This window comes from Pelobates fuscus, chromosome 4 (assembly GCF_036172605.1).
Source record: "Pelobates fuscus isolate aPelFus1 chromosome 4, aPelFus1.pri, whole genome shotgun sequence".
In the NCBI taxonomy this organism is placed as follows: Eukaryota; Metazoa; Chordata; class Amphibia; order Anura; family Pelobatidae; genus Pelobates; species Pelobates fuscus.
Genome location: NC_086320.1, coordinates 376117011 through 376143295, shown reverse-complemented (window position 1 = coordinate 376143295; position 26285 = coordinate 376117011). Strand labels below are relative to the sequence as shown.

Genomic DNA, 26285 nt, shown 5'->3' with positions numbered 1-26285 from the left:
GCCAGAAGCTCAAGGAAGCAGGCTGAAGGGTCAGTGTTAGGACCCGCTTAGGGGGGTCTGCCTTGACGTTGGCAGGCGGGCATCCCTCCAATGGCCATTGGAGCAACTAAATGACCTCCATTTGTCTAAATATACATAGGGATTAAGGAAAAAGCGCAAGTAACATTTTCTTTTCTTTGGTTTTTACTATATATTGGGGCTGATGTGTGTTGTAGTCCTTGCTGCTTAAGCGCAGGACTTCTCTTTTTGTATTTGTATTTACTTTGTATCACACAGCCTGGTTACAATGCTGCTACCCATCCCATGTGTTCCCTATTAAGGGTTAATAAGTAAAGGGGTGTATATAAAAAATACCCCTTTCTGTCTCATTAGAGATATCTTTGCCAGAAGCTCAAGGAAGCAGGCTGAAGGGTCAGTGTTAGGACCCGCTTAGGGGGGTCTGCCTTGACGTTGGCAGGCGGGCATCCCTCCAATGGCCATTGGAGCAACTAAATGACCTCCATTTGTCTAAATATACATAGGGATTAAGGAAAAAGCGCAAGTAACATTTTCTTTTCTTTGGTTTTTACTATATATTGGGGCTGATGTGTGTTGTAGTCCTTGCTGCTTAAGCGCAGGACTTCTCTTTTTGTATTTGTATTTACTTTGTATCACACAGCCTGGTTACAATGCTGCTACCCATCCCATGTGTTCCCTATTAAGGGTTAATAAGTAAAGGGGTGTATATAAAAAATACCCCTTTCTGTCTCATTAGAGATATCTTTGCCAGAAGCTCAAGGAAGCAGGCTGAAGGGTCAGTGTTAGGACCCGCTTAGGGGGGTCTGCCTTGACGTTGGCAGGCGGGCATCCCTCCAATGGCCATTGGAGCAACTAAATGACCTCCATTTGTCTAAATATACATAGGGATTAAGGAAAAAGCGCAAGTAACATTTTCTTTTCTTTGGTTTTTACTATATATTGGGGCTGATGTGTGTTGTAGTCCTTGCTGCTTAAGGGCAGGACTTCTCTTTTTGTATTTGAATGTGATACTATACTTAAAAGGGTTAAATAACGGCCACCACAAAATGTGTTGTGATACTTTACATACAATAGAGGGTTAATACTGAATGGAATATTGTTTAATAGAGAAAAGAGTTAACAGAAAAGCAACACTGAACAGAATAGGATACCATTCAAGGGTTAATGTAATGGCACCAATGAATGGAATGTTAGACCGTACAGGAAAGAGTTAATGCAAGGACCCCATCAGGATTATTTACTACAGTGAGAATTTAAAGTGAATTCAACTTGAATTTCAAATTTAAGGTCAAAATAGAAATTCTCTTTGAATAACCGTATAAGTAATGGACTGCGTTACAATACAGGAAATAGAAATTAACTCATTATATTAAACTCATACTATAATGGAAAGAGTTAATCTAAGGACAATACCGTATTGGAAAGGGTTAATGTATGAATATAAATAACCACCACGGTGGTATAAATTAATATGAGGACACAGATTGATATTAAAAGTCACAATACAGGAAAGACGTAATATTTCAGAACAGGGATGATGTGATCAATTAACATGATCTTCAAACATGGTATCGTAATCCTAATAAAATGAGGATTGACATATAAACAATGGGGTATACATTTACAGACATGCCTGATGCACGGTTAGATACACATTGCTACATATTTACATACACATGCGGATATCTGTATTGTTTATATAAATTGCTATATGTCTACATACACGTTGCTATGTTACATTTTACATAAACATTTGAGTTTATATTTACACATACATGCAGATATACCTTTATTGTTTCTATACATTGCTAGATGTCTACATACACATTGCTTTCTCTTTATATACACATGAACACAAGGATTTATATTTGCACCAGAATTAACGTGCGGGAAAATGTTTCTTGTACATTCACATCACTATATGTTGTTATACATGAACACTTAATTATATATTTACATATGCATGATCATACGACTACAAGTTAATCATTTACATGCCCATATGTTTTTATATACAAATTATTTCGATATACCGTACATGACAACAAACATAAATACAGTATAGATTTACATGTGCACTTAAACAAACTGATACATAATTACACAAATATGATTGGATGACATAAATTGTGTACATGGACATGAATGTGGTTCTACATACGGATCATATGACTTGACAGTTTGAGAAACATTAACACACATAGGCACGTGGCTGGATATTTACACATACACTGACACACAACAACATGTTTATATGTACATATGACATATCTGAACGTTAACATGTACCTAAACATTGCAGGAATAATGAAATACTGATATTCACATAAATATATGGTTTTACATTAAATCACAGACATTGAAACACACACAAAAAAATTTAAAAAGATTTACATGGATATTCACAGTCACATGTGGAAATAGTCGTAGACTAACATACACATAGACAGGACTCTTTAATTACTTTGAGTTTTCCCATAAATAGATTACTTTACATGCATGACTTTGCATACATGGCCACATGCCTTTACATTAACATTCCCTAGGCCACAGTGTAATATTTTTTTAAATGCATGGCTGTTACATACCTGTATTGTTAATTTACACGTACATGGATAAATACAGTATTCATATTTCTTAAGGACACAAAGGTTAAATGCTATTATTTTTTAAGATATTACTCCAGTCATAACAGATGCTTACTGATGCTTGTTAACATACAAAATGTTCCTAGCCATTTCACTTGGCTCCAGTTAGTAAATATCCTTCATATTCCCAGTTCTTTTCACCTTTCACACTAATTGTAAAGTTGACTTTCTGTCCAGCAGCCTCACAACTGTATTCTCCATCATCGTTCTTCTCCGCCTTCTGCAAAATCAGACGGCGGAGTTGGCCTTCAGACTCTATCCTCACTTTCTCGCTGGAGGTGATAAGCTTCCCATCCTTGTACCACGTGACCTCGATGGTAGTCTGCGACACTTCACAGCTCAGGGTGGTAGTCCTGGTTCTGGCAACTAGTACCTCCTTCTGGACCTTCTCTTGATTGATGAAGACAGGCTTGTGTTCTAAAAAAAGCAGTCAATAAAATATTAGTCAATCAATGAACAATGTATTGAAATATTTTAATATTTCCTCAGGGTGCTGAGGAACTGGAATGATATAGTTACATAGGCTAAAAAGATGCAAGTCCATCAAATCCAGCCCTTTTCTTTTCTTTGGATATAATTTATCTTAAAAATATATAAAAAATCCAAACTCAAGTTGACAGTCTGATAAGGATGACATCAAGCAGACAGTCTCTTCTTCTCCAGTTTCCAGTGCCTGGTAAGTACAGACGTAGATTTTGAAAAGCATACTACCACAGTGTATCTTGGATTTTTCTTGCCTGATACCAAAAGATATGTATATTTTGTTTAATGTAATCTCCTTCCAAGGAAGCATCTTTCATTTCCATCTTCAGGTCTATAGTATAGTATTAGTCCTGTAACTACATTCAAATTGTAAATTGACATAGGTTGAGGTAAGACGATCGGTTCCACTTTGGCTACTCACTGCTACGAGCTAGGATCCACTCACATAGGTGAGTAATAAGCCTCTAAGTTCCATTAAGTAAATCACATGATAAACATATTGATACACTAGTGGTATTTAAAGGTGGTGGGTCAAGTCAAATACTGAAATACAGTTGAATGTATTTATTTGTATTTTTCTTTTTTTGTATCAAGGTTAGTAATAGAACTGCATTTTAACATATTAACTTCCCTAATATATATTTTTTATTTGGGTTGAGTTATAGAAATATGGTTAGTCTTCCTGTTTCGTCACTTCTAGATCCCGTGGTAAAGGTTGTTTTTTTTATATATCACATTTTCACTTATAATCTGTTCATTTACAGACAGTTTTTTTTATCCATAATGTAGAAATTCATATTTAGTTGTAGGATGAATTTTCATTCATAAACTAAACACATTATCTGAAAAGACATCTGGGGATCCACATCCAGCAAATGTGTCCATGACTATTATAAGCATCCAGTCCAATATTCCTTTTGTGACACTGAAAACAAGGAAACTGATGCCCCAAAGTATGTTCACAGTGAGACACCAATCACATGTGGTCTTTCAACTAGTTGTACTTTATATATATTTCCATTAACGAGTCTTTGTCATCAGCTTATTGAGATCTCATAATCTCTGTTTTTGCTTCACTGCATTTGCTTTGGGTCTCCCTAAGGTAAAAAGGTAAATCCAGACACGGACCTTGTGCTCACTGTGTCTAGAGGGCTATCAGCTGCACCTCGCTCATGAAGCCCTAAGAAGGCTGTAATGATCCTCTGGAGTTGCTGTATCTCTCATGCAGAAGGAACTTATCTGCATTTTAGATCTGGACTGCCCTTATTGGTGGGATCAGTCTGATATGCAAATGATATATGTTCTTTCTGTAATGGCGCAAGAGAGCAAAAACTATTTTGAGACCAGAGAAGGGTATTATAACCGTAGTGCAAGCTATTGAGTTTTTCTCATTCCCAACATTCTCATATTCTCTGTTTTTGCTATATCTGATTATTGATGTCCTATTTGTTGGCAATGTCTTCTATTATTTTGTCTTCCACGAGACAGTTCCATTATTATTCTTTCTTCAGGATCCCAATTTGCAGTATTTATAGTGTGGACAATCATGAGAATCAAGCTAACATCGCACACCATCTGTCTTCATTCAGCGTACATTACCAGCCAGTTGACGGTGAGCTGTTACCTTGTCATCAATGGTAAAGGTATCAAACCTCTCTTCTGTCCAGTATAGGATGTATTATTAATGAGAACACCACATCTTGTTTGAATGAATTGTGATTGTATCTCTATAACTTGCTTGACTGAATTGATATAATATTAAACTAAAATACTTAAAAACAGGACACGTCTCACTTTTCCTTTTAAAACTCACCTGGCTAAGTGACCTGATCTACGACTCTCTGCCTCCATGTGTTAACATACATCGTAGATTGTGCCTGGTTCCCCTTAATAATTAGTGTGCACCATGTATGACCCAATGAATATAATAGGTTTTCAGTACTTAATAAATTAATTATAGAACATGAGTATCGATGTTACTAGTATTATGTTAGAAACCTAAATTATCTACTCTCATTTTTCCTTGTGATTTAACATGGTAATTAACCTTTAACTTTAATTTTGAAGTTGATTTTCTGTCCGGCAGCCTCACAGCTGTATTCTCCGGCATCGTTCTTCTCCACCTGTTCCACCACCAGACGACGGGATTTGCCCTCGGACTCCATCTTCACTTTCTTGCTGGAGGTGATAAGCTTACCATCCTTGTACCACTTCACCTCGGTCTTGGCCTGGGATACCTCACAGCTCAGGGAGGCAGTCTCAGTCTGGGCAACCTGTACCTCCTTCTGCACCTTATCCTGGTTGGTAAACGCAGGTTCGGGTTCTGAAAAAAATATTTATCAATAATACAGTATCATCCAACATGTTGATATGGAAGCTTTCATAATATTCAGGCATTTAAACTGGTAAAGTTGGGTTGTGCTATTTAATAGAAAATATATTGTTTAAGCTGAATGTTGGTCATTAACTACTACTTGTGACAAACACAAATAATAGAAAACCAAAAGTATTTGGACATCTTTTTAATTAATTCAATTTTTCTATTTTAGTCCCATCTACTGCTAATCAATGTATCAGAAGAGGACATTTTCCTAACAAGTAAATAAATAAATAAATAATTCTACTGGGGCTATTCGTGTCATTATTGAGAAGTGGATGCATGTATAAGGACAGCAAGAGCTCAGTGGTAGGATACATAAGTTAGGAGGTGAAATCATTTGTAGTTGGCAGAAACAATCAATTCTGAATTCTAAGCTGTCTGTGGAAAGAGTTTCCATTGGTGAGCAGCTAGCATTGGATGATAACACAATGCCTAGCATATTCTTTAGTGATGCCAGTCTCACCATCAATGGACGCAGGAGCTGTGGAAATGTGTTTAACCACTATTTATCATCTAGCAGTCTTACAAATGACTTAGCTTTTGGTTTTCTTGAGACTATTACCTACCTGGCTTTACAAGGCAAAATGTATAATTTGGTAAAGGAAGACTAATGGTATGGGAGTGCTTTTCATTGTGATGGTTGGGTCCCTCAACTCCAGCAAAAAACATCCTTATGCTATAGTGCGAAATGACTTTCAAGAGGTTTATGTGCTTCTGTTTTTGTAGCAATATATTCGCTAGACTTGTTAACACTGAGAAAATTTTAATTGGCTAAACCATTGTATTTTAAAACAGAAAATGTTTCGGAACAGCTGAGTATTGGCTGTATGTCTGATCGGCAGAATTTCAGTCCTAAGATCCCAATTTGGGAAAACTAATCAGAAGGACAAATAATTTAGTGAAAATGGGCCAATCAGTGAACTGCAATATATATTATATACTATAAAACAATATAATATTATGTATATATCTCGCAGCACAGTGAAAGGAGCATTTTCCCACCATTTCGGTTCACAGGACAAGTTAGAAAAAGTAACCAATAGAGGGGAAAACAGGAAGAGCAGTGAAAGAAAATTAAATTTATATTTTATATAAATTCATACGTAGAGGTTTTATTTGTACTGTTCATCCTCTTTTCCCTCTATTCTTCACTTCTCACTTGATCTTGTCCCCTAGCCACCAGTCATTCTTTTTTGTGTCATGGATGGAACTAAGAAATTTTAACTTAGACAGGTTTTTGCCATACACTAATTTATGGACAAAAGAACATCTTCACAGAAGCTACATTTTACCTTTGACTTTGATCTTGAAGTTGATTTTCTGTCCGTCAGCCTCACAGCTATATTCCCCTCCATCTTTCTTCTCCACCTGTTCCACCACCAGACGGCGGGATTTGCCCTCAGACTCCACCTTGACCTTCTTACTGGAGGTGATCAGCTTCCCGTCCTTGTACCACTTCACCTCGGTCTTGGCCTGGGACACCTCACAGCTCAGGGTGGCCGTCTCCGTCAGGGCAACATGTACCTCCTTCTGTACCTTCTCCTGGTTGGCGAATGCAGGCTCGGGTTCTGAAAGACGTTCATAAGTTGTTAGACCTGTTCTCTTCTGCATCGATATTTTGTGTACATACACTCAAACTCAAAATCCACTTCTGACTTTAGTTTAATGCTGGATTTGTTTAAGGGAAACACTTTTATTACCTATGTTAATACATTAATGTTTGATAATAATACCTTTACTTTAATACCATTATAATTATAGCTTAAAATAATCGGGGACATCTATGATTATTGAATCAATGCATCTCTATGAGGAAAGTTCAGTGTCTCCATGCAGAGGGTGGAGACACTGAATGTCAGTCACACTGTGCAGCACTGCCCCAAGAAGCACCTCTAGCAGCCATCTGAGGAATGGCCAATGGAGGTATCCCTAGGCCGTAATGTAAACACTGCATTTTCTCTGAAAAGACAGTGTTTGTTGTAAAAAAGCCTGAAGGGAATAATTATACTCACCAGAACAAATACAATAAGCTGTTTACTATACATTGAGCTGTAGTTGTTCTGGTGACTTATAGCGTCCCTTTAATTATTAATTATGCAATCTACTTTTAATGAATCATTTCTAACTATAAAAAAATACATGGAATAATATATGTAATAAACAATTACATTTATGAAAAAGGAAAATATATTTGGCTCTCCTGGATATCGGCTATATATTCCACGCCTGGGGCTAAAATACGGGTAAATGGACAGCTCTCTGACACGGTACACATAGCTAATGGGACCAGGCAAGGATGCCCGCTCTCCCCTCTCCTTTTCATCCTGACATTAGAACCCTTTATACAGGGTATCAGAGATAACCCGAACATTAAAGGCATACTTGTCGCAGATAGAGATTTCAAGGTATCTGCTTTCGCGGATGACCTTCTTTTCACAATCACAGATCCCAAAGACTCCCTACCCCACTTACTGAGAGAGATAGACCTATGCAGCCAAGTATCCAACTTCAAAGTCAACGTTAGCAAAAGCGAAATCCTTCCCCTGCGCATGACAGCCACAACTAAAACCGAACTCCAATCTAAATACCCCTTCTGTTGGCCACCATCCTCAGTGAAATACTTAGGAGTCCAGCTCACTATCCCCCTAAAGAAAACTTATGACCTCAACTACCGCCCCTACTTGAAGGTGTCAAAAAAGACTTAAAGGCTTGGGATAAACCACATTTCCGATGGTTATGCAGAGCACATATCCTAAAAATGACTATTCTTCTGAAGTTTCTATATATGCTACAAACACTCCCCATTAAGCTTCCATCCTCCTTCTTCATCCACACTAAACGCATCCTATCGACCTTCCTTTGGGCAGGGAAGCATCCCAGGATTCAACACAAACTCCTCACAAGACATAGAGAACAAGGCGGTCTAGGTTTACTGGACATTGAACTATACCACAGAGCCATAATACTTACACGAATATATGAGTGGACATGCCCACACAACCAAAAACAATGGGTGCAGATTGAAGCACAGAGCTTCAAGGTCCCTATACACACAGTGCCATGGTACGAATCCGGCACAGATCTACTAAACTCACACTCAACACATCCAACCATACTCCCTACCTTAAGATACTGGACCACCCTAAAAAAGAGGAACACGATAGCACCACACCCCTTATTCCCAATAACTGGAAACCCACAATTTCCACCGGGAATAAACCAGACCGCATTCAAACACTTCACAGCTGAGCCAAGACAACTTTGTCTGGGGGATGTTATAACTGATAAGGGACTCATCCCATACTCAGACATAATAACCACGTCCAAAAGGTCAGCGATGTCGAGTTACAAATATACCCAGCTCACGCACTTTATTCAATCACAGCCTCACCTCCTTCAAAACTCCAGACAACTCACAGCATTTGAAACGATGACATCCACCCAGTCGGTTCAAAAGAAACATCTCTCCACATTCTACAAACTCTTACTTACAGAACCGAAAGAGCATCTCCCTGATTTTACAAAGTCATGGGAAAACGATCTTCACTTGACACTCACTCCTGATGATTGGGGGAAAATCTTTACAAACATTTTTAGATCATCCAGAAACACCTCCACCCATGAAAGCAACTACAAACGCATAGCCCGTTGGCATTACACCCCCACCCATATACATAAATTTTTACCAAACACTCCCAACGTTTGCTGGAGATGCAGATCTACAGATGAAAATACAGGCCACATATGGTGGTCATGCAGTATCATACAGGAATACTGGGAGAAAATCACCACCCTAATAACAACGATCACGGGATACAAAATACCACGAACGCTACAAACGCTAATATTTTTGCTATATCCGACCCCACTAAGCAAACCACTACGAACTCTATTGAATCACCTCCTTACAGCAGAGAACAGCCTGATTCCAACTAAGTGGAAACAGGCTAGACCCCCTACCATCAGAGAATGGATCTCCAGAGTAGACTCCATTAGAACAATGGAGGAAATCTCTTACACCCACACCCAAAGCTACGAGTTGTTCACCAAGACATGGTTTCCGTGGGATTTCTTCACACGACAAACCCGAGATTTCGGGTAAACACACACTCCCCAAACTTTCAACTTTCATTACAAAACTAACATTAAACATACCTACACAAATCACCCAAGACAAATGATTATACACTAGAAATGTTTGCTATGAGAATAACTCAAAGGTACCTAACCATGTATGTCTTCACGATTTTCTCGTACAAAATTTTTTTTACCTACACCCAAGCCACTGGAAATGTATAAAATGTTCATTTACTATTTGATTGTATGTACTTATAAACATATTTGCAATTTGATGTAACACCCAAACGAACCTTATACAGCTAAATTACTGTACTTCCTGTCCATTGCGAAAGTGAAAAAAAATAAATTAATTAAAAAAATTAACAAAAATAAGCATAAGAATAAAAAAAACTATGAAGACACTAAATAGAATAGAATTACAAAATTTATAAAGACATTAATCAATAAAACAAGTAACAAAATACATAAAAAGTTTCCAAAAAGACTAATTAATGGGCAAAGTCTAAGGGAAAGAGAATAAAGATAGCTGGTTAAAGTACTAACAGCTATGAAAAAAACTTACAGCAGGAAACTAAATTCTACCTTTAACTTTAATCTTGAAGTTGATTTTCTGTCCGGCAGCCTCACAGCTGTATTCTCCGGCATCGTTCTTCTCCACCTGTTCCACCACCAGATGGCGGGATTTGCCCTCGGACTCCACCTTCACTTTCTTGCTGGAGGTGATAAGCTTACCATCCTTGTACCACTTCACCTCGGTCTTGGCTTGGGATACCTCACAGCTCAGGGAGGCGGTCTCAGTCAGGGCAACCTGTACCTCCTTCTGCACCTTATCCTGGTTGGTGAATGCAGGTTCGGGTTCTGAAAAAAACATGTATCAATAATACAGTATCATCCAACATGTTGATATGGAAGCTTTCATAATAATCAGACATTTAAACTGGTAAAGTTGGGTTGTGCTATTTAATAGAAAATATATTGTTTAAGCTGAATGTTGGTCATTAACAACTAGTACTTGAAACAAACACAAATCATAGAAAACCAAAAGTATTTGGACATCTTTTTAATTAATTCCATTTTTCTATTTTAGTCCCATCTACTGCTAATCAATGTGTCAGAAGATGACATATTCCTAACAAGTAAATAAATAAATAAATAATTCTACTGGGGCTATTAGTGTCATTATTGAGAAGTGGATGCATGTATAAGGACAACAAGAGCTCAGTGGTAGGATACATAAGTTAGGAGGTGAAATAATTTGTAGTTGGCAGAAACAATCAATTCTGAATTCTAAGCTGTCTGTGGAAAGAGTTTCCATTGGTGAGCAGCTAGCATTGGATGATAACACAATGCCTAGCATATTCTTTAGTGATGCCAGTCTCACCATCAATGGACCCAGGAGCTGTGGAAATGTGTTTAACCACTCTTTACCATCTAGCAGTCTCACAAATGACTTAGCTTTTGGTTTTCTGGAGACTATTACCTTCCTGGGTGCACAAGGCAAACTGTATAATTTGGTAAAGGAAGACTAATGGTATGGGAGTGCTTTTCATTGTGCAGGTTGGGTCCCTCAACTCCAGCAAAAAACATCCTTATGCTATAGTGCGAAATGACTTTCAAGAAGCTTATGTACTTCCGTTTTTGTAGCAATATATTCGCTAGACTTGTTAACACTGAGAAAACTTTCATTGGCCAAACTATTTTATTTTAAAACAGAAAATGTTTCGGAACAGCTGAGTATTGGCTGTATGTCTGATCGGCAGAATTTCAGTCCTAAGATCCCAATTTGGGAAAACTAATCAGAAGGACAAAACATTTGGTGAAATTGGGCCAATCAGTGAACTGCAATATTTATTATATACTATAAAACAATATAATATTATGTATATATCTCGCAGCACACCGAAAGGAGCATTTTCTCACCATTTCAGTTCACAGGACAAGTTAGAAAAAGTAACCAATAGAGGGGAAACCAGGAGGAGCAGTGAAAGAAAATTATAATTATATATTATATATTTTAAATATATAATATATAAATTCATACGTAGAGTTTTTTTGTTTTTTTACTTCTCATCCTCTTTTCCCTCTATTGTTCACTTCTCACTTGATCTTTGAGTAAAATCGACATTTGGTGGATGTCCCATAGCCACCAGTCATGCTTTTTTGTGTCATGGATGGAACAAAGACATTTTAACCAAGACAGATTTTTGCAAAGCACTAATTTCTGGACTAAAGAACATCTTCACAGAAGCTACATTTTACCTTTAACTTTGATCTTGAAGTTGATTTTCTGTCCGGCAGCTTCACAGCTATATTCCCCTCCATCTTTCTTCTCCACCTGCTCCACAACCAGACGGCGGGATTTGCCCTCAGACTCCACTCTAACGTTCTTGCTGGAGGTGATCAGCTTCCCATCCTTATACCACTTCACCTCGGTCTTGGCCTGGGACACCTCACAGCTCAGGGTGGCCGTCTCCATCAGGGCAACTTGTACCTCCTTCTGTACCTTCTCCTGGTTGGCGAATGCAGGCTCGGGTTCTGAAAGACGTTCATAAGTTGTTAGACCTGTTCTCTTCTGCACAATATTTTGTGTACATACACTCAAACTCAAAATCCACTTCTGACTTTAGTTTTATGCTGGATTTGTTTAAGGGAAACTTTTTTTACCTATGTTAATATATTAATGTTTCATAATAATACCTTTACTTTAATACCATTATAATTATAGCTTTAAATAATCGGGGACACCTATGATTATTGAATCAATGCATCTCTATGAGGAAAGTTCAGTGTCTCCATGCAGAGGGTGGAGACACTGAATGTCAGTCACACTGTGCAGCACTGCCCCAAGAAGCACCTCTAGCAGCCATCTGAGGAATGGCCAATGGAGGTATCCCTAGGTTGTAATGTAAACACGGCATTTTCTCTGAAAAGACAGTGTATATTGTAAAAAAGACTGAAGGTAATGATTATACTCACCAGAACAAATTCAATAAGCTTTATACTATTCATTGAGCTGTAGTTGTTCTGGTGACTTATAGTGTCCCTTTAATTATTAATTATGCAATGTATTTTTAATGAATAATTTCTAACTATAAAAAATAATAAACAGTAATAAACAATGGAAAATCTAAAAAAATAAGCATAAGAATAAAAAACTATGAAGACACTAAATAGAATAGAATTACAAAAATTATGAAGACATTAATCAATAAAACAGGCAACAAAGTACATATAAAGTTTCCAAAAAGACTAATTAATGGGCAAAGTCTAATGGAAAGAGAACAAAGCTAACTGGTTAAAGTACTAACAGCAATGAAAAAACTTACAGCAGGAAATTAAATTCTACCTTTAACTTTAATCCTGAAGTTTATTTTCTGTCCGGCAGCCTCACAGCTGTATTCTCCTCCATCTTTCTTCTCCACCTGCTCCACCACCAGACGGCGGGATTTGCCCTCAGACTCCACTTTGACCTTCTTACTAGATGTGATCAGCTTCCCATCCTTGTACCACTTCACCTCGGTCTTGGCCTGGGACACCTCACAGCTCAGGGTGGCGGTCTCAGTCTGGGCAACTTGTACCTCCCTCTGTACCTTCTCCTGGTTGGTGAAGGCAGGTTCAGGTTCTGAAAAAAATTAAAATGGTTTGGCACAATGGTTTGGTCCCAGTCTTTTTACACTCTAACCATTACAATAAGCTTTACTGCTTAATGGTGGTTAGAAAGTCCATTCAAGGCTGGGAGCTGAATTCATTAAAAACTGAAAATGGTAATCTGGGCCAAGTGTCCAAGTTTATGTCTGCAAAATGAATTTCGATAACTGCCAGAAACAATATGTAAACTAATATATCAATATTTGTGAAGAACAAAATTTTAAAAACTTTAAATTCCATTTTCAGGAGGTCAATAGCTGAACATTTCTTTTGTACAAATGTAACACTGTATTGCATTCTAAATCACCTAATATTCATTGCAGTAATAGTTTTGAGAAAAGAAAAAAAGGTTGCATAGTCTCTGCACTAACTCACCGGTAACCTTTAAATTAAATATAACAGAGTCGCTGCCAATTTTACACATGTACACGCCTTCATCTTCTTTTTTAACTGTGGAGATGACAAGTTTGTTGTGCTTTCCTGCTATTTCCAGGAGGAATTTTTTGGAGAGTCGAATCTCTTTGCCATCTTTAAACCAAGAAGCTCCCACATTCTCTTCTGATGTCTCTGAAACAAATTCTGCTTGTTCCCCATACAGTACTTTTACATCATTGGTCTTCTTCGTGTTTACAAAGTGAGGAAGTGCTAAAAAACAAGAATTATTAAAATATAAATCTTTACTGCTGGAAAGAAAGGTGACAGAGTTTATAAATAGACAGTGCTATACTCTATATAACTTGGACAAAAGTCACGAAGGGTACAAAATTAACCTGATGAAAAAAAACCTTAAAAAAAAACAACCTAGCGGGCCTTTTCCTAACTTCAATTCTAATAATGGTCTGGCTAACGACAGAAATGATGGACATCTCAATCTAATAGACAGTCGTGATCATGTTCCAAAAATTAATCTCAGGAATGATACGGAATGGCTATGGAAGAAAGTGAAGGACATTGTAATGGTCAGGCCTTCAAAGGTTTCAGACATCAACTTCCAAAACCAAGGTGGCTGAAGAGAAAAGTGAAGGACATCTCAGTTTAATGTCATGGCCTGCCAAATCTATAGACTTCATTCCAAATACCTATCTTGCAAAGAAGGAACATTCAGGACTACACATTCTAATATCGCAACCCACCAGTCTTCTCAATCTTCTCCCATTTCAAGCTGTTGAAAGGGGAGACTAACAGATAGCTCATCTCAATAAACCAGCCATCTAACTTTTAGGGGATGAGGATTTGGATACACTTTCTATCGTCTAATGGTTTAATTTAAGAATATTAATGGCAAAGAGCTGCACTAAAAACCAATATATAATTGGGAAATCGATAAATGTCTTTCTCAAAATGGAGAAACAAACAAAAGCTGAGCCACGTTGTTCACACGTATGTCTTAGTGTCTATATCTGCACATTAATTTCTCTCAATGCACATGTGGACATTGCTATACCAACTCTATTGGAATCATGTTTTTATTTTATTTAATCCTTTGGGCAAATGTGATTTGATTTATTTTCATATAATCATTTAATTAGAACATATTTTACACATCATTGCTTCAAGTTCTGCTTCAAAAAAAACCCTGGTTTGGTACAGTTACATCATTCACACTAACGCCTGCCAAATCGCTCTATGTCACAATACGTCAAGGCACCTTCCCAACAGCTGCACAGAGCCCTGCTAGCTCAGCACTGAGAGACTGTTCCTGCACTAAAGGTTTTATATCGCATACTCTGCGTGCACAACCTTCGCAGGCCCATCTTACATTCCTCTACTTACACACACTCTATACAGTCTTACATTTGTTAATGCAAAAGTGTATTGAGTGCACTTGCTCCAGAACAAATGCATTCCTTGCAAGCATGGAATAGCTGCGGTGGGTTAATCCGAGTGACATTTGCATGTAATCCTGATGACATCATTTAGATGAGACAGATGGTGCATTTTTTAATGCTGGAATCAAGTGGTATTTTGGATTTGTTTGATACACCAGATATCTTCTGACTCTAGTAATGGAGTCTATTTCTTTTCCACTTATTCCACAGCGTTGTTTTTGTGTTTTTGCTTTCTGCTTTCAGCTGATCATTTTTACTTTTTATTTTTAATTTAGCCTGTTTTGTATACTATGATATAATCGATGTTGTCAAACTATTTCTTTTAAAATTCTTTCATTTTAGAAAATTTAGGAAATGTTACCATTTTAATTTCAAAATGAAACAATAGATTCAATGATATAATAACAATCATATATAATGATTAAGAAAAACATATAAACATATAAAGTGATATCGAATTTAAGAACTGCAAGTAATCAAAATGAGGATGGAAAAAACAGGGAAAACAAGGGAATAATATAAAGTAAAATAATTGTACGTCAAGCTATTTCTGATATATATATTATGATTTTATAAGCTCTGTCCTTTGCACCTGCCAATCAGCTTAGAGATCAGATTAGTGATGTCTGGCAAAAACAAATGTCCCTCTACAATCTGGATGGAGACAAATACGTATATGCTTACCTTTTACTCTCAGGATGGTGGAATTCTCGATTCCGGTGGAAGTAAATTTGACTTCTGTTAGGTCGTATTCCTTAGTGACATTCTTGATGATGAGAGAGTGAGTTTTCTTCATCCTCTTGATTGTGTACTGTTCATTGCTTTGTATCACTTTTCCGTTTAGTAGCCAGGTACCAGAAGACACGGTGGTGAGATCAATAGAGAAAAGGGCTTCTCCTCCCACCGTTATTTCCACAGGTGTCAGTGGAGTTTTAACTGAAGGTAGGGGTTCTAAAAAAACAAAAGTAAATGTGCTGAATTGTGGAATTATGTAATGAAACATAGAAACATCGAATGTGACGGCAGATAAAAACCATTCGGCCCATCTAGTCTGCCCAATATTTTGAAGGAGCACTATAGTGTGTTACGGTGGTATGAGACACAATGTACCTCCAATAGCACTAACCATTCCAGGTTCCATTAACGTGAATTTACTGAAGTGACTAAGCTATCAGTTTAGTGCATACGTGTTCAACAGAATAAATAATTAAACAGCTTACCCCGAAGTTCTCCCTGTCGCTCTCTCATTATTAGTTTTTGTCTGCAGTTAATGTAGATTAATCTTAGCCTCATTACACATTAGACATACTGTATACTGAACTGTGAGGCATATACTAAACTACTTTTTGCGTTCATAAGCTACTAATCCCAGTTATTTATTTATTTAGAGTTTTGTCTATTAAACCATTTTGATAGGATCATTACCGTTAAAGAAGTTAGTCCCCAATTTAATATTTTTGGACGAGCTTTTAGAAGGATTTAGAACTTTTGGATAAACTTTTAAAATGGTAATTTTTTTTATTTATTTTTAAATATTAAAATAACAAAATATATAATATATATATACAAATCTTTTAAGATATTCAAAAATATCAAAATATTAAAACAGTTAAATATTTTTCAATATATTAAATACATTTTTTTTTAGTGCGTGTTGAAAAATACTCAACCAGGGGGCCTTTGTAATTTTGGTGGAGAGAAAAGGGTGAACTCAGTACCCTGAATTACCAGAGAATTTGAGATGATGTCACCTACATGTCTTACACTCAGATGTACAACATGCAATAAAAACAGGAAAAAGATCAGACATTATAAAATGCATGATGGGAATCTATTGACCCCCAAAGCCCAAATAATTGGGCAGCCCACATGTGCCCAAATGATAATCTTTCATGCTTGTCTCTTTGTGGTTTATAAAGTTCTCTTACTGACCGCAGAACTATCATGAAGCTATTGTACAGGTTGGCAACCTATGGATCTCCAGATGTTGTGGACTACATCTCCCATGATGCATTCATAGCATTATGGCTGTGATAGCTTTATGGGAAAAGCAGTTCCACAACATCAGTAGTGCCAATGATTGGCTACCTCTCTTAGTGATATTCCTGAGATGTTACGGTACCTTTTTCCCCTGTTAGCGACATGTCTGTGTACTTAGAACCTTCGACAACATAACAACCATTAAACATCGAAAGAAAATAATCAAAGGACTTACCTAGATAAAATGTTCCTGGGAACTCCAGGTAAGGACTCTGGCCATAGGTATTCACTGCACTCACTCTAAATTGGAAGCTTCCTTCATCTGGGACGTGGCTAACCGTGAATTCTGAGGCAGGAATATTTGGTGTTCCATGGCACCTCACCCAACTCATGGCTCCGAGCTTCTTTCGCTCTATAATATAGCCATCAATGGCAATTGGTCGGTCCATTGGGGGAGGGGACCAGGCTAATTTAACTGAAGTTTCTGTTTTGTTTGTCACCACAGGGTTAATAGGAGCAGTTACGGGAGGCTTTCGTAAAACTGCAAGAATTAGATAAAAATTGGTTTAAAAATTGCATAGGCAGTTGTGGCATTCGATCCTTTGCTCTCATTACAAATTCAAAGAGTCATGATCTACACATACTTTTCTGTCACCAAACTGTAATCACTGTTGTATTAAAAATGTACTAAAATGGCTTGGAGATTCCTCTCTGCTAACTGGAGTTTAGGCAAAGCAAAGGAACTCCCTATAACATACCTCCCAAGTGTCCCTATTTAGGAGAGGCAGTTACTATTTTGGGTCCAAATCCCTCCGTCCCTTTTTTCTAGGAGCTCCATATTGTTGGTGTGTCTGAGTGTATAACAGAACTCCACAGCAATAATACTCCCAGTAATGTGTCTGAGTGTATAACAGAGCTCCACAGCAATAATACTCTCAGTAATGTGTCTGAGTGTATAACAGAGCTCCACAGCAATAATTCTCCCAGTAATGTGTCTGAGTGTATAACAGAGCTCCACAGCAATAATACTCCCAGTAATGTGTCTGAGTGTATAACAGAGCACCACAGCAATAATACTCCCAGTAATGTGTCTGAGTGTATAACAGAGCTCCACAGCAATAATACTCCCAGTAATGTGTCTGAGTGTATAACAGAGCTCCACAGCAATAATACTCCAACCAATGTGTCTGCGTGTATAACAGAGCTCCACAGCAATAATACTCCCAGTAATGTGTCTAAGTGTATAACAGAGCTCCACAGCAATAATACTCCCAGTAATGTGTCTGAGTGTATAACAGAGCTCCGCAGCAGTAATACTCCCAGTAATGTGTCTGAGTGTATAACAGAGCTCCACAGCAATAATACTACCAGTAATGTGTCTGAGTGTATAACAGAGCTCCACAGCAATAATACTCCCAGTAATGTGTCTGAGTGTATAACAGAGCTCCACAGCAATAATTCTCCCAGTAATGTGTCTGAGTGTATAACAGAGCTCCACAGCAATAATACTCCCAGTAATGTGTCTGAGTGTATAACAGAGCACCACAGCAATAATACTCCCAGTAATGTGTCTGAGTGTATAACAGAGCTCCACAGCAATAATACTCCCAGTAATGTGTCTGAGTGTATAACAGAGCTCCACAGCAATAATACTCCAACCAATGTGTCTGCGTGTATAACAGAGCTCCACAGCAATAATACTCCCAGTAATGTGTCTAAGTGTATAACAGAGCTCCACAGCAATAATACTCCCAGTAATGTGTCTGAGTGTATAACAGAGCCCCACAGCAATAATACTCCCAGTAATGTGTCTGAGTGTATATCAGAGCTCCACAGCAATAATACTCCCAGTAATGTGTCTGAGTGTATAACAGAGCACCACAGCAATAATACTCCCAGTAATGTGTCTGAGTGTATAACAGAGCTCCACAGCAATAATACTACCAGTAATGTGTCTGAGTGTATAACAGAGCTCCACAGCAATAATACTCCCAGTAATGTATCTGAGTGTATAACAGAGCTCCACAGCAATAATACTCCCAGTAATGTGTCTGAGTGTATAACAGAGCTCCACAGCAATAATACTCCCAATAATGTGTCTGAGTGTATAACAGAGCCCCACAGCAATAATACTCCCAGAAATGTGTCTGAGTGTATAACAGAGCTCCACAGCAATAATACTCCCAGTAATGTGTCTGAGTGTATAACAGAGCTCCACAGCAATAATACTCCAACCAATGTGTCTGCGTGTATAACAGAGCTCCACAGCAATAATACTCCCAGTAATGTGTCTGAGTGTATAACAGAGCTACACAGCAATAATACTCCCAGTAATGTGTCTGAGTGTATAACAGAGCTCCACAGCAATAATACTCCCAGTAATGTGTCTGAGTGTATAACAGAGCTCCACAGCAATAATACTCCCAATAATGTGTCTTTAAATTACAATATATGTGTTTAGAAATCAGTCTGTGTAAATAGGATACATTTTCTTGTTTTATATTAAACTTTAGTTGCATAAATTACCGGTATTAGTGTTAGTCAACTAAAATTTCCCAGAGCAGCCTTGCCCCTGGCCACACCCCACTCACATTAATGAAGTAGGAAATTTCAGGAGGTATGCTGTAACCAGACAATTGTATTTTGGGTAGTAGAAACTGCTTTCATGTGGGCAAAGCACCTATTGTATTAATACAAGTGGGCCTATTTTACCAGAATAAAGAACCTGTTTACATATAGATAAGCATCAAGTAGAATTATTATTTAAGGATTTCCTTAAATGCTTAATTTAAGGTATACAGACCTTTTTTCAACAATTTGATAAAAGTAAAAGTAATAAGATCCCTACAGTATTGTAACAGTAACATTTAAGTTACATAAACAGTGTTAACGACTCGTTGGCAGAAATTATCCTGTGATTATATATCGGATGTGAGATTTACATTTTACACATTGGCGAGCAAGCATTTCATAGGAAGCCCTGAACTGACCAATTTTTACAAACTGACTCCTGTGAACTAACCCAAGCCCTGGAACCTTTAGAAGGCCCCATGGAGGTGGGCATCATGAGCGGTCCTTTGGGTCTCGTCAACACCAGAAAAGAAAGGGGAGGGACCCTAACATTCACACCGTTGTATTGATTTAAAGGTAAGTTGACGATCTCTCCGGCCTTTAAAGGGTTAACTCCTTTGATGTTCTGAGTGTACAAATTATAAAAATAGTCTATCCTGGTCCGATTTCATCCTGCTAGTGCTCCTCAAACATACAGTTGGCGGTTACCTGACACCCTGTCATCACCTAGTAGTAACGGGTAGGAAAATTAGCTTCGGACATTCTGTCTGGGTGATTCTGTCAGTGCAAATTCCTTCTCACACTTTTCAACTAATATCAGGCAGACTATTCAATTTAACAAATACTTCCTGTATCTATAGGATTTATATATCGGGTTACATGCAGCTTAGATTGCAGAGATAATAAAGTAATAAAACATATTTTAAAAGAACCAATAAAATTGCACAACTTCTAGGAGTGACCATCTTGGCTTCATTTGCATGCTATGCCTTCCCTAATCGTTTATTCTATTGGTTTGGGGAATGTTGATCTTCCTTATTAGCGTTAAAAGTTAGCCTTCATATTTTGCACTCACTGGAAGGAAATATTAGCTTCCACCTAACTGGAGAACTAAATTAACGGGGAGGACTAATTGTAGAAAGTAAACTAAAATGGCTGCATCAGATGGTAAGCATTGGGGATAGTTATGTATATATTCCCTTTAATCAGAATTGATTGGGTACAGAGAATATTTGCAGCTGTTCAGAATGAATGTAAGCAAGGTTTTATAACACCTGATATAGAGCAGAATATTAAAATATTAAAATATATTTCAAAATATGAAATCATTTGAAAAGCTTATAGAAACATATTAAATTGAGCCCTATATTATATACATTTACAGTATTCCCACACTATATGCAAGTAATTAATTTTATAATAAACGTTTTAAGTTAACTATATTTTCTTTTATATAAAGGAAATATATATTGAAACATTTGATTAAAAGTATTATAATATCAATACTACTACTACTACTAGTAATAATACTTAAATAATGTAAAAATGCAAGGAATATTCTCCGTTTTGCTAATTATGCATTTCACTGTGTTCCACTTTGACAGTTTGAGAGTGTAGTTATGACTTCATATTACCGAGGTCTCTGCCTTCTACCCGATTAGCATTCTTTTTGGGGAGACAGTAAAGCCATGCCCTTAAAACTTGGATATGGACCATATTTCAGTGTCATACGAAGAAGAGGAAAATTACACTATAGCTTATCCAATTATGTATCCAATTATGTAGCTAATTCTCAGGAACCACGAGTCATGTGAAAACCGCTGGCAAACAGGACGTTTTCTAACCATCTCAATTACTGCTCAGCATTCTGTGCTTGGCATCATTTATTTCATGACTGCACCTGTTACTTTTTGTATCTATATCCTATTAAATAAATATAATTATCATAGATGTGAGCAATGGGTGTGCCAGCTGTACCCACACACGTCCGAATGCAGGGTCACACTGCCCTCCCTGTGCCCTGTTTAGGTCTCTATCAACACTTAGTTTGAATGTGGGTTGAAGTGCTTTGTGTTTGAAGAAACATTCATGATTATCTATAGATACACCTAGCTAACATTCGAGGAGAATTTTTCTTTCTTTTTTTTTTTAACTCATATTTAAAGCAGATTTTTGTTCATAAAACAAAAATAAACAGTTAGACAAAGAAAGGGACTTTAAAAAAAACAATTTAAATGGTAAAGTTCTGTGGTTACGTGCCGTCATACAATGTGCTGGGAACTCTTAATACCTTTATGAGTGAAAGTAACACTATGAAATAGTTCTTCTTTGCAATATTAGTAACATTAGGACCAAGCAAGAGAATATCCAAGCATGCCAACTAATGGAATTTTTGGATATATTTTGGATATTTTTACATATATATTGTGAGTTGGTTGTCTAGTGTGTCTGTTCGCTCTGGTTATTCGTGTTTATCTCTTACGATCTGTGATTTTGGTAAGTATGTAAAACCATATATTATTCAGGAGATGGGTATGTTCTATTCATCCCCTGTTCTATTACCTCTGAAATTATGATTTTTTTTTTACCCATTTTACAGGTGGCATCTTAATCAACCCATCTGTTTTTATTAAATACATTAAGATATGAATAGAGTTTATGTTAGTCTATAATTATAAAGAAAAATAATGATCAATGGATTAAGAAGAAAAAATAAAACCTTAATATGTAATTCTTTCCATTTGGCGGTGTGTATGTTAATATATATATATATATACATTACATCAACAAGGGGGTTTATACGATACTGACTTACTGGAAACCGTGAACTTGGTAGACGTCCGACACTCATCTGCTATAAATGAAATCTCCCCAGAATCACTGTTCTGACAATCACGAATTATCATTGTGTGTTGTTTGCCGGAGGAGGTGATAGAAGTACGTCCTTCCGTTTTTACTTCCACGCCATTGTGTGTCCATCTGACTTTCTCACATTCATTATCCAGCTCAACACAGAAGATTGCCGTGTCACTGACCGGGACTGCCGTCCTTCTTGGAAGCTTCTTAATTATGTTACCTTTTAGGAGGATAAAGCAAATGTCAAAATAGGGTTTCCGAATGGAACTCTGGTTCAGACAAAAAACCCAGAATTAATAACCTCTGCAGAAAATGAACCTGCTACAGAAATGTATAACAAGAGCCACCTATGTATTGCATGTAAATGCTGCGCTATCTCCCCAGTTTTTAGAAACTCTTGAACGTAACACAAGGTATATATCCCCTTCTCGGTTTGCCCATCTCTACAGATCTATAATGTGTGTTGCTAAGATGGCAGCGCCCACGATGGACAGGTTCAGGTAAGTAGAACTCACCTTTTCCTGCCTTCCCCAGCCACTGGACCCCCAGCGGCAATGTCACCATCGGGGGTCTTCATAAATTAGGCAAAGTCCCCAAACAGTGACATTGCTGCTTTAACCCCTTAAGGACCAAACTTCTGGAATAAAAGGGAATCATGACATGTCACACATGTCATGTGTCCTTAAGGGGTTAATGGCAGCGTAGGGGTACATTAACATAGGCCAAAGCTAGGCTCATTGGTCTAGTACATAATAGTAAATATGAGCTTAATCAAAAAATACTTATTTTTTTACAGATATTTTGATGTCTCTGGCTTTTGATATAATGAAATTCTAAATAATGCAATACATTTGCTAGCCCATTAATACCAAACTTAGTTCTATCATGCATAACGTAGTCCCATTAATATACACTAAGTATTTCACTTCTATCCTTGCAGTGACATTGTATCAAGTAACAGCTGCTGGTGATACGCCTGCTTGCCCTGACTATGTATGCAGGGTCACTGGATGGAATGTATATAACCATTAACAGACACAAACCATAACACAAAGCTGCTTTAAAGCAACACCTAAAGTATTCTAACTATTTAATTTCATTGAAGTGGTTATAGTGCCTGAAGTCTCCTGGCGCTGCCCCTCTTTTCAGGGTTAAACCATTTTTAAGCGGTTTAACAATGAATGAGGGTCCATGGTCACCCACAGCCCCATTCCCACTGGAGGTGTGGCTAAGGCAGAGATTACACACCTCCTTCTAGCCATACCAATTCATACCAGCAATGGGCACAGTAAAAGCAGTCAGCTCACACTTTCAGCCAATCACAGCCACACATTGCTGCATCCTCAATAGCAAAAGGAGCACAGTGTGGGCCCCTTGGAGTGGGCCATTGGGGATTTCAATTAAAATTAAAACATTGAAAATGGTTTAATACCGACAAGAAGGATGGTACCAGGGGATTATTAGAACTGAACACTTTAGTGCATGGACTTTGATATTATAGATATATAGTCCTTCTACAAAGTACATAGCAATATAAGGAGAAAAAAGTCAGTTTCACCGCTGCAATCCTGAGGAATCACGGTGACAGGATACAAATCTGAAGAAAATGGAAAATAAGAAGCATAAAGGAGAAGGAACAAATTATACATTTAAAAAACAAGTCCACTGCACATATGCTGAAGTGACCAAATGTGAATAGCAATCAATTGGTCACAGAGAGCTAGCCTACACTAGTCTCTATATATCTATTCCGGGTATATGTTGAAGGTTGCCAATAGGCAATAAATTAGTAGCATTCACCCACGGACCAGTTTCCTGTGCCAAATGTTGGAACCCAAAAATGAAATAGTAGAATTAGGCAAGAGCAGAACTTAACACAGAACCAGAGCTAAACAAGCCACATTTTCAACCTTCTCAAGGCTCGAAGGAATAGGTGTGAGGACGTGAGGTCGATTAATATAATCTCAAGTTTTAGATTTTTATATCTAAATTAACAAGTTGGTTTGTATTAAAAGTCAATATTGTTGATATTGTTATGAACTATGAGTTATTCATGGACATATTGGGATTTCCTCAGCAAGTCCATGGCACAGAACTGTGAATATACTCCAGGCAAATACTTAATTCATCGTAATGTGGAGCTGACCTTGCCTGGGCAAATATCATTAATGACTGGCTGGTTAGAGGTCCACTATTTTAGAGCCACAGATTCAACTCAGCATTATGTCCTTCAAGGTCGGTGAAATGAGAACTTTCAGGACCCTATGATTGAGACCAAAGGCAAAGGTACTCAAAATCTAAATGTACACTTCCTAGTTATATATTCTGACAGTATTATTATTATTATTATTATTATTAGACTTGAGCATGGTAGAAAAATGTAGTTTGTCCAAATCGATTCATCCACGTAAAAAAATTTAAACTGACAGACTGAATTTCGTCCACATGACATTTCAGTTTTGATAAATTTACCATTCAATCAATTCAGGAAAAACTATTTGGATGAACCGATAGGGCTTGAAAAATGCACCAATCAGTCTACTGCACAGAAAAAAAGTTTCTTTCATTCCCCTCCCTTTTTTTTCATGGATGGCTCCAAATTACAAAACAAATTAAATGGCTCGTCTATTGCCTATTTAATTTGTTTTATCATTTGGTAATATGATGATTCGAAGTTGCGGAATTTGGATGAATTGCAAATCACTCAAAATTGGAATGAATCATGATTCCAATGAAGCCGAACGCACGCATTATTATAGGTGTACAACAGAAAACAGCTATTTGTACCTTGAACAGACAATTCGGCGATAGTCCTACTGCCTTCTTTCATCTCACAGATGTATACTGCATCATCATCTGCTGTGACATTTTGGATGGTAAGTCTCCTAACGGTTCCTTGTTCCTCGATGTTGTACTTGCTGCTCTGCTCAATTTGTGTCTCTTCCTTATACCAGGATGATTCCGTAATGGGAAGAGGGACCTCACATTGGAATGTGGCTGTCTCCTTCTCTCGGACTTCCAGGTCTCTCAGCTTTGATTTGAATGGTACTCTAGGTTCTTTAGACAAATACAAAGCATATAATTATTAATATTTACATTTAAATGGACTTTATAGATTTGGCAGCAGATGATTGTGTTGGTCTTTATTGTTTTGCATTTTGAGTATAGTGATATTAGTAATTTTGCAATCAGTAATGAAGGCATTAAACAATATAATTTAGGTGAGAACAGATTATATCAATATGGGAACTTCATTGAAGAACATATGTCAGGGTGATGCATAGGGGAAGGGCAAAAGGGAGAAAATATTGTGGTTGGATGGCAAAATGGAAGTAATCAATGATGGAGGGAGCTCTAGTCACAGCTTTTCACACTCCTGTATCGTAGTAACCCATCTCACTTTTTAAAATTGGTGGACATGAATGAGGGACACAAATATTTTACTGGCTAAAAATAATATTTGACTTATTATATTATTATACATGGGACAACATCATGCAGATATGATGGGCAGCAACAATTGCTTCTCTAAGGTCACTGCTGATGTCTTTCCTCATTGGCATTGAGTTAACACACAGCTGAATGTTCAAGACCAGTAAACTGTTCTAGAACTGGTCACACTTGCTGATGATCAATTAATCAAGGACAAGGGCACATGTCTACTTAGCCTCTTAATTCCTATGGAAGCAGCAAGGTTGTTTTTCACACACGACTTCTCCATTGTGGCTTTATTTTTGTTAAATAAATCATGACACGGTGTACTATGTCATGTGTTGCTGTTAATCTGAGGTT

The 26285-nt window shown here is 37.4% G+C and overlaps 1 protein-coding gene across 30 annotated transcripts in view; it reads right to left on the bottom strand.

Annotated features, from left to right (window-relative positions):
* Nucleotides 1-26285, bottom strand: part of OBSCN (obscurin, cytoskeletal calmodulin and titin-interacting RhoGEF) — a 344733-nt gene that overhangs the window by 298324 nt on the left and 20124 nt on the right. For 22 of the 30 annotated variants that reach the window (XM_063452748.1, XM_063452749.1, XM_063452760.1 and 19 more), the window contains exons 3-13: nt 25281-25550; nt 22453-22713; nt 17302-17607; nt 15771-16037; nt 13633-13902; nt 12956-13231; nt 11869-12144; nt 10192-10467; nt 6822-7097; nt 5197-5472; nt 2808-3083 (exon numbers count right to left, since the gene is read on the bottom strand). In XM_063452748.1, coding sequence (XP_063308818.1) covers nt 2808-3083; nt 5197-5472; nt 6822-7097; nt 10192-10467; nt 11869-12144; nt 12956-13231; nt 13633-13902; nt 15771-16037; nt 17302-17607; nt 22453-22713; nt 25281-25550 — 3030 coding nt within the window. The remainder of the gene's footprint in view (nt 1-2807; nt 3084-5196; nt 5473-6821; nt 7098-10191; nt 10468-11868; nt 12145-12955; nt 13232-13632; nt 13903-15770; nt 16038-17301; nt 17608-22452; nt 22714-25280; nt 25551-26285) is intronic. The other 8 variants (XM_063452767.1, XM_063452777.1, XM_063452771.1 and 5 more) reach the window with 6 other exon arrangements.